Genomic DNA, 9,767 nt, shown 5'->3' with positions numbered 1-9,767 from the left:
ACATGATGTTCAGATCCATCGTTTCACGCTGAGGACGACCCAGGGACTCGTACACGACTATTACACAAGGTGCAAACGTTCACTGATGCTCGAGAAGGCGACGCGATACGTTAAGCTCTATGGGTGTAAACTTTTGAACAGGATGATCGGTGTAAACTGTTATGTTTTTGTGTAAAGATCTTATTTTTTCATCTAGTACTGCGCTTCAGAAGCTACACAAGATATTTACATTTACAGGATGTGCTGTAATGGGAAAATAATTAACGACCAGGTGGTTTGAATTGGAAATATTATTTTATTGTGCTAATATTATGTCAATCTGCCTGTTACACTTTTTTGTTTATTGAAGAATAATATGTCTTTAATTTTACAACATATGATTCTTTTTCCCAGCAGCTACAAATAGCCTTTCACCAGCTGCTGATTTCCTGCATTTAATCAGACAAAAATGACAGCTTGTCTCAGTACTCATAAACCATAAAAGCACAATGTCATCAGCACTGAAGTCTTTCCCTGCACGGATCAACATCACATTAGATTGTTCCAAAGCTCTGACGCGAGTCTCTCCGTTAATAACTGCTAAATATTTTCCTTACAACAGCAACGGAACACCAACAATGATAGCAACGATAAGTTTGTATTTTGTTAATGACAACAGTTTAAAAGCTTAAAATTAGAATGAAGTTAATCCGGTTTGTTACTATAGAAACTAAAAGGTATTGGAACAAGAGCATTAATGTAAACCTGTGATTTGCAGCTGCACTACTGTCAGAGCTGCTGTTATAGAAAATGAATCAACACCATCTGACCAATCAGAATTCAACAGTGCTGTGGTATGAGGAATGGCAAAATAAAAGCTATAAATAATTCATTCAACAGTGTCACTCTGCTTTCGTTTAAGTACCATTTGATCTCCATAGTTCAGAACTGAAAGATGCTGTTTTACTTTATTTTGCTCTATCTATCTATCTATCTATCTATCTATCTATCTGTCTGTCTCTCTGTCTATCTATCTATCTATCTGTCTGTCTCTCTGTCTGTCTATCTATCTATCTGTCTATCTCTCTATCTATCTCTCTATCTATCTATCTGTCTGTCTCTCTGTCTGTCTATCTATCTATCTATCTATCTATCTATCTATCTGTCTGTCTATCTATCTATCTATCTATCTATCTATCTATCTATCTATCTATCTATCTACCTGTCTGTCTGTCTGTCTGTCTGTCAAATATAAAGTTTTACACAGTTTTAGTTTCATAGTTGTATAGTTTTTGCATTTAATTCAAATTCATACCGAATGCATTCTTTTTATTTAATAAAACTCCTACAAATTGATAAAGATAATAATAAAAAAACAACAACATACCTTTCCAAATTTATATTCATGTTGGTCAAAATATTTTGCTAAGGAATTGAAATAATAAAAAAAAATTATAAGAAGTTTTCCAAAATATTTTCCAAAAACATTACCATGCTATCGTTTCTCTTTAATAAGTACCAGTGGGAAAGCCATAGTGTGCTACTCAAATATGCCTTTACTTTCTTTTGTGCTGTTTTATCCAGCGTATACATGTAGTTACACCTGTATAGTTTTCGCACAACTTTGCACTCAGCAACGTTTTACACAGCTTCGTTCTTTTTTATTTAATAAAACTCCTACCATGACATGAAGCTAATTTAAAAAAAATAAAATAAAAAATGCATTGTTTTCAAATACGGTAATTATCCTACCCAGAAATGTTGCTTTTATTCGATCTTGACAGATGTTTGAGAAAAGAGTAAACAATTTAGATTTCATTAAAATGAGTTCTGATGTCGCCGCCTGTGTATCTGCAAGCAGTTCTTCCAGTCAAGCTGTGAAGAAATAATAATAATAATAATAATAATAATAATAATAATAATAATCACTTATGAGGATCACTTATGATGAAAGAAAACAAATAATAAATCAATGAAACCTGCTATTAAAGTGTCTATCATTATGTGGACACTTACCACTTACAAATTTCTTTCTCACTTCTTCACACTCGCGTCCTTTGCCTCGTTCATCCGTTTCAGACCTTCAGCAATCCAGCATTTGTCCTTGAATGATGATAAACCGATACTTTAAGCACATATGCAGCTCGGTGATGTATAGTGTTAGCTACAGCGCTGTGATGTGTAGCTCGTACGTACAGCGTGCCACTGCAGTGTGTTTACTGGCAGAGCGAGGTGACAGTGTGGACAGGTTCTGATCTGATCCTCATCTATCCAGCCAGTTTTCTCATTCCGCTTCTTCTTCTGCAGATCCGACAGCGACAGAGTCGTGTCATCAGGCTCAGGATCGGCGGATTGGCTAGCACGCTGATCTCTCGAATCGTATGCCACGTAATCATCGGGCTGTGTGTGTGTGTGTGTGTGTGTGGGTTTAATATCACAATGTGTATATATATATATATATATTTGCAATAATGAGGTTATTATATATTATACAGAGAGAACCGTACCTCATCCTTCTGCAGAGTGTTCCCTGGCAGAGGCTTTTTTACATTTCCATTAATGGATTTAGCTAAAATGGACAAAAACGGGGCTGTTAGAGGTGGGCGATCAAACCAAAATATCACAGCATTTCTATAATACAAGAGACTCTGTGTATCCTGATATACACTATATGTTTTCTAGGCAACTGCTGCCATAAAAAACAAACATAAAAAACTTTTGTCTACAAAAATAAATGTGTAAAAAAAAAAAAAAAACCCAAATAAAAAGTAAATACAATTTTACAATATTAAAGGCCGAATACAAAATGTTAATATGAAATCAGCTGCTGTAATTGTGATATCCCCGAAAAGTGTACTGTTTATTTATTTACGATTTATCATGCTATTAATTTGTTTAGAATTGATCACGATATCAATAGTATCTCGTGATACCGCCCAGTCCTCATGGCTTCAACACTGTAATCTGTGCTAATTAGATCCAAAAATCACATGTGTAGTCTTTTTCACATTAGCTGCATCGAGACCCTGATCCTCATTAAGGTTAAAGCAAATACAGCTTTAAGTTTGTACACCTCACAGAAGGTCTTCATTTGTACTGTTTTCTGCTATTTGAGTATAATACTGATGATATTAACAGAGAGAAACATACAGGTCAATCTCAGAAAATTCGAATATCGTGGAAAAGTTTGTTTTTCTCGTGATTTGATTCAAAAAGTGGAACTTTCATATATTCTGGATTCGTTACACATAAAGTGAAATATTTCAAGCCTGTGTTTTTTTTTTTGTTGTTGTTGTTTTAATCCTGATGATTACGTCTTACGGCTCACGGAAAGAAAAAAAAAAAATCCAGTATCAAAAAATATTAGAATAAAGAATTTATAATACAGAAATATCGACCTTCTGAAAAGGCTGGTCAATAACGTCGCTTATAACAAATGTATTTACATTTGTTTTGGAAACAACTTTCAACCACAAGGTTTGATGAAAATGTCTTTAAAGGATTTTAGGACTGTAGTTACTTCTAATTCATTGACCATTTTAATATTACTTATTACAGTCCCTAATTTTTCTGTTTATTAGGGAAAAAGCTTCAACAAATAATAATTTTCAAATAACTACACTAGTCAAAATAATTTGCTTTTATATATATATATATATATATATATATATATATATATATATATAGATTAAAGCAAATTATTTTGACTAGTGTAGTTATTATATATATATATATATATATATATATATATATATATATATATATATATATATATATAACTTTTTTCATTTATTAAAAGCATGTATATATTTTTGTATTTATTATATTTTATTTATATCAATGAGTAATTTACCTGAATATTATTTTTGGTGGAACAAACATCTCATATATTTGCTGGCAGGTAAATAATATATTTATACCATTAACAAATTTTTGCCAAAAAATTCAGACAGCCAGAAGCTGAATAATTCCAAGCTTGTTAATATACACATCTTTAAACGTATGAAAATACAAACATTAAATCCAAAACCTGTAGTGAAGTAACCAATGTCAATGCTTATAAATGGAAACACAGTTTTCATTTCAAAACCAACCTGTAATTATTTAGCTCTACTATATACAATGTTTTTGCTCTAAACAGGATGTGGGGTCCTGTCTTATACTCCAGTGTGATGTAAAGTCCCAAAAATGTGTCAAAACGTACCAGACCTTCGTCTGAGCCAACCAGACTGTCGCTCACCATTTACTATATTGTACACGTGCTTTGACCCTGACATTAGACAGACTCACTTTTAAAGCTGAAGTCCTCAGAGGTGCAGGTCTGAGCGTGCTGGAGCTGGTCTTTCAGGGTGACGTACTTGTTACAGTCCTGACAGAGTTCTGTCCGACTCCCACAGGCTACGACGTGCTCCTTCAGTTTGCTCCAAGGGAAATCCAGCTGACAGTACTCGCAGCTCTGAGGCCTCTCTGTGCATTCGTTTGCCTGAAAGTGGCACCCAGATAGACAGAAACCCCTTAGGAATATTTTTGTTTTCACTCAGACTGAGTGTATGAATGTAAGATGATGCATTTACATCATGATCTGCTAGCTTGCATTTTTCCATCTTCATATTGCACTTCTTGCATTTAACCTGCAACGGATATTTGACAAATTATACAAGATTTAGCAGAGAGAAATAAATAAATAAATAAATAAATAACACAACAGTTAGCGGAGAAAATATCGTTCGAAGTGTAACGTGTTAGTGACCGGAGTGTGCTGTTCCTCACGATGTTCTTCGAGCTGATCCTTAGGCATCAGTTCTTCACAGTCGGGACACAGACACAGGAAGCGCTGGCAGTGAGCTTCATGCATGGGAAGGTTCGTCTTCACCACGTCTTTCTGGCTGTGGAGCGATGTTGAGCGAATATTAAAAGCACAGCACAGTTTCACAGAAACTAAACTGTCACCCAAACCCAAACGCTGAAAATACTAAAACTGAACACTCAGAACCGAAACGTCCGCTGATGTTTATTTGATAACGCCTATAAACGACTCCTAAATTACGGAGAATCGCACCAGTAATTTGGAACGGTATTGCTTTTCGTTAGTGACATGAAGAAAACAGTACACACCGAAAAGCAAAACCTTTGTTGCATCGCTTTTTACATTTACAATCATTTACAAAAAAACAATCAGTAAGGTTTTGCTTCATTACTAAATAAATGCTTACTTTTCATCCAGAGTGAACGTAAGTCCCGAGTGTAATATACAACTCAATGTGAGCTAGCTAGCCAGGTAGTCGACATGCTATAAAGTGAGCGTAGTTTCTTCAGGATCTATTTCCGCTAGTGGAACAAAAATAAACAAAATACTTGGCCATATTGTGTGGAAAAAAAAAAAAAGTCACTTACTCAAAATTAAGTCTACAATCGTGTTTATAGAACTGTCGTATAAAAGCAATATGACACGATTCTTTACAGCACTGAGTCTACAGGCTCGTTCCTTTGGCCGAATCACAGACGTACCGATATTCGGTTATAACCGCACTCTTGCTTAAATCTTTAATGTGTTTTAGGATGGAATTTTCCTTTAACTCTAAAGGTGTGTGTGCAGATTTCACTCTAAATAAGCAGTCCAGTCTAAACGACTTAGTCCTCTGCAAATGACACTTTGATTGGATTTTATCCAAGTCCTAACCATGAGGTGGCGCTGCAGCAGCACCACCATTTCCCCGACCTCCTCCACTGGAATACTTTACTTAATATCGACTGTTTGTTAGTTAGTAAAGCGTAAGTAAGGAAAGTAAAGATGTAAAGCACCTAGTTAACCCTTTATCCAGATTATAAACCAAAAAAAAAAATATTAACGAAAAATATATTCGATGTGAAATATTCGATATATTCCATATATTCAGTGAAACATGAACTAGGGACATAAACACTGGAACAAAGGCAAACCGCAGACTACGAGCATGGCTGTAAGACAAAACAAACAGACAAAAAAACAACACAACTACGAAACGAACAAAGACAACAAGAGAAGCTCAAACACTAGAACATAAATAGAGGCGATAATGATGGTGTGACGAAGATGGGGTCATGTGATGTCCTGGGGCTGATGGGTAATGTAGTTCAGTGCCAATGTCAGTATTCCTATGACATTTAGATATTAGTCCTGATTTATAAATTTCAGCTCGTTTTCTCAAAGCCAAAGTCTGTCAATGTTTAATATATTTTTCACCACATATAGTAGGCTATAGAGATATTAATTTTGCAATTATTCTTTAATAAATTTGAGCCTTGTAACCTACAGTAGCCTATAAATTATTCGACTGGGGTTTTAAAGTCCTAAATGTCTAACATGTCTTATCTATGAATGAATGAATAAATGAACGAATCTGTTCTTGTGGTTGTTTTTTTTTTTTTAAATTTTTTTTATTTTATAATCCAGAGACGTCACAGCCATGCCAGTGGGAGCTGACTCAATTCTGGAGGTTGTTTATTTATTTATTTATTTATTTATTTTAATTGCACCTTAATTTCCAGTTCTAGAGACTTTTTGAGCCTGCATAATCGATAAAAAATCAGTCCTGAAGTTGTTTCATTCGGTCTGATTGATGTTATTTTGACAGTAAACATCAGGCTACTTCCCACAACACTTTCATTTTCATGTCACACTCCACATGACGTCACCAACATGTTGATCTGTTTACTCCGGGCTGAATTTATGTTTACACATGAAATGTGAACTTCTTCATGTAAACAAACGTGAAGTTTACAGTGATCAGCTAGTCCACGACATGTTACAACCTTTCTTCTTTAAGTTCACAGGCAGCCTTCAGAAAGCGACTGGGGACTGATATATACAATATAAGAGCCTATAAATACAGTATACATTAGCTATAAACATATAGAAACACACATATTCCTAAATATCAGCTTCACACTCACCAGTGGCTACAAATCGCCAGCTCTTCTGAAGCGTCCATACCTTCTGAGTGCTCAGTGAGGAAAAGTTTCGATTGGGAGTAACAGAAAGAATAACAAACCAAATTTAGTTTCCTTTCGTGGGTAAAGGAACCGCCCGCGCATGCGCAGTTTCACTTTCAGCACAAGCTACTTCACTGACGTGTATTTCTGACATTTAAAATATGTCAGAAAAAAATATATAATTTTATTTACACTTCTACTGTCTGGATACCCTGCTGAAAACAAACAAACAAACAAACAAACAAACAAATAAATAAATAAACAGAAACCCTCTTAGAATTTGTAATGGTTTTAATGGTTGTAATAGGAATTGTATTGAAAACTGTAATACTCCTTGTGGGTCTCTACTGGTAATTTGTTACCTTGTGTTGCTGGTATGTTATGTCTAGTGGGGACAATAATGCTTGGTAATGGTTTTAATGGTTAGCTGATGGTTTGTAATGGTATTTGTAGTGAAAACCATTAGAATTTCTTTGATGGTTTCTGTTGCTGATGGTTTTTTTCCCCCCATCTAGGCTTATTGGAATTATATAATTATTACATTAGACAAGTCGTGACTTTAGTATTATAAGGTGAAGATATATGGGACATAAAACATTAGACATTCCAGCTAAGATGCAAAGATCTAAAGTTATGGAATCTTCATTTACCAATCAGTGTGGCCTACATTTGATTTATTCTTTCATTCATTCATTCGTCTTTAAGAACTGCTTCATCCTGGTCAGGGTCATGGTAGCTTTCCCAGGAACCAAGGATAAGGTGGGAATACACACTGGATGGGATGCCGGTTTAGAATAAAGGGTGTATTCCCACGTCATACTCGGTTCCTGGTCAGAGTCACGGTACTGTAGCTTTCACGGGTACCGAGTATGAGGTGGGAATACACCGTGGATGGGATGCCAGTTTATCATCATAGGGCACCATGCATGCACACATTCCCAGCTACTGGGGCATGGTAGTCGAAAGTGGCAAATATGTCAAAGCATATATAGAACGTAGATGTAGATTGGACAAAGCCACCTCACGTACACTGCGTTCGTCTTATATCCATCCTGGATGATGATTGGCTGGCAGATAGATCCTTATAAAACCAACTCTACCTGTGAGTTTGAAGATTCTTTCAGATATGACACCAAAAATGAAAAAAAAAAAAAATACACCACAGTTAACTCGATTAACTCATTACTTACTGTGTTTCTTTACTGCCACCTCATCGCACAGTTTACAGCTGATTTTATACTGTATATATTACTATCCATAGAAACATATACAGTATAATATATTGCGGAGGGGTAATGGGAAAAAATCGTATGTTGTGTCCTTCACACTTACCAAATCTCATCCCAGTTTAGAGAGATTTTGGAGTTATTTGTCAGACAGTGCTCTCCATCACCATCATCAAGACACCATCTCAGGGAAAATCATTTGCTAGAACAGTGTTCATCACTCCAGTACAGTTTCAGAGACCTGTAGAGTCAATACCACGGAGCACTGAGGCTGTTTTGGTGGTTCACAATGTACCAAAACCTTAATAACACACTTTATATTGGTTTCTCCTTTACTGTCTGAACTGTCCGTACATTGCTATAACCATATAAACCTAATAATAGAAATAAACAAATAATCTCAAACATAGTATTTTTAGACTATAATTTTTAGTATGAGCTATTTCCCATATTATTGTACTGCTCAGTGTTGATGATTTACTGAGCAGGGTGACCTTTCATACACAACGTGAATCTCCCTTCACTTGTATTTATGACTTTTTAAGGTGCTCAAAACTTGTATTCATGATAATACCAATAAACACGTAAAAAATGCAGCATGTATGCAATATCATACCGGGTCAAATGTAATTATAGGATTGAATGAGAGAGTGAGAGGGGATGAGGAGTGTTGATGGGCTGATTTGTTTCCTAATTTTTTACTGAAATCTACAGAAAGTCTTTTATAATAAACAGATGGCCACTATGCTAGATGTTAATGTTAATTCATGGTGTTTCCCCATCTCATGCCCATTGTTCTCCGAGTTCACCAGGACAAAGCTGTTACGAGGCTTGTACATTATAGTAATAGTGATTTCAAAATTTCTATACAATATTACACTGCAATGATATCCAGTGACGTTTACTCCGATTATGTTGTATATCCAGACCTGCCAGCTTTTATACATTTTGCATAGGAGCTCCACAATTTAACAGTGAAGTACGCTAATAAGAGTTATCACTCAGAAATACACCAGAAGAGAAGCCTTTGTCTCTCCAATGAAACGAGAGATCAGCCAGTCGACATATGAATCTGGAATGATCTGCACAGGTGTTTCGAACGCACCAAAATGAACCGGCCCGCCCCTCCCCCATCTCACATGCTCTCGTGTATATTCACGTATATTCGACGAAGGTAACATTAGATGTTAAGTATAGTTATCTGATGTTAAGTATATGACTAATATTGATGGTAATGATGATTAGAATGTTTTTTTTATTTTTATTTTTTTTTATTAAATACTCTATGCTGTTTATTTATTTATTTATTTATTTATTTATTTATTTATTTAGCCTCCCTGCACCTGTGAACACTCAGACATGTTCGAAAACTTTGTGCAGCAGATCGGTAGAGAAAATGTCAACCACGTGGATACGTAGACAACCGATTTGTGAAGGGATTACATTGGGAATGTTTGTTTTGCTTTGTTTCGTGGTGAAGGCGTTGTGATTTCAGGTTGTTTGTGCGTCTATCTGAGATTCTTGTTAGTGTGATATTTCAAGAGCGAGCGATCGAATGTTTGAAGGATTTATATGGAATTATTTATATTT

The 9,767-nt window shown here is 35.4% G+C and overlaps 1 protein-coding gene across 2 annotated transcripts; it reads right to left on the bottom strand.

Annotated features, from left to right (window-relative positions):
* Positions 1 to 1,293: 1,293 nt before the first annotated feature.
* On the bottom strand, positions 1,294 to 7,035 carry xaf1 (XIAP associated factor 1). 2 transcript variants are annotated; one of them, XM_053646866.1, is made up of 8 exons: positions 6,913 to 7,035; positions 4,730 to 4,865; positions 4,554 to 4,610; positions 4,270 to 4,462; positions 2,487 to 2,548; positions 2,176 to 2,379; positions 1,996 to 2,082; positions 1,294 to 1,854 (listed from the first exon to the last, which is right to left on the bottom strand). In XM_053646866.1, the coding sequence occupies exons 1-7, from the start codon at positions 6,948 to 6,950 to the stop codon at positions 2,014 to 2,016; spliced, it is 759 nt and encodes a 252-aa protein (XP_053502841.1). In that variant the 5' UTR covers positions 6,951 to 7,035; the 3' UTR covers positions 1,294 to 1,854; positions 1,996 to 2,013. The 2 variants fall into 2 exon arrangements, with proteins under 2 accessions (XP_053502841.1, XP_053502842.1); XM_053646867.1 differs by having other exon boundaries at positions 2,176 to 2,280.
* Between the last annotated feature and the right edge of the window lie 2,732 nt (positions 7,036 to 9,767).

The sequence above is a fragment of the Ictalurus furcatus genome, chromosome 17, assembly GCF_023375685.1.
Source record: "Ictalurus furcatus strain D&B chromosome 17, Billie_1.0, whole genome shotgun sequence".
Taxonomy (NCBI): Eukaryota; Metazoa; Chordata; class Actinopteri; order Siluriformes; family Ictaluridae; genus Ictalurus; species Ictalurus furcatus.
This window is presented reverse-complemented; position numbering and strand designations above follow the sequence as displayed.

Coding starts and splice junctions, on each gene's coding strand:
- xaf1 (XM_053646866.1), bottom strand. CDS start 6,950: ATGGACGCTTCAGAAGAGCTGGCGATTTGTAGCCACTG. Junction 4,463..4,553: donor GCAAGCTAGCAGATCATGAT/GTAAATGCATCA, acceptor TGCCACTTTCAG/GCAAACGAATGCACAGAGAG. Junction 2,380..2,486: donor ACACTCTGCAGAAGGATGAG/GTACGGTTCTCT, acceptor ACACACACACAG/CCCGATGATTACGTGGCATA.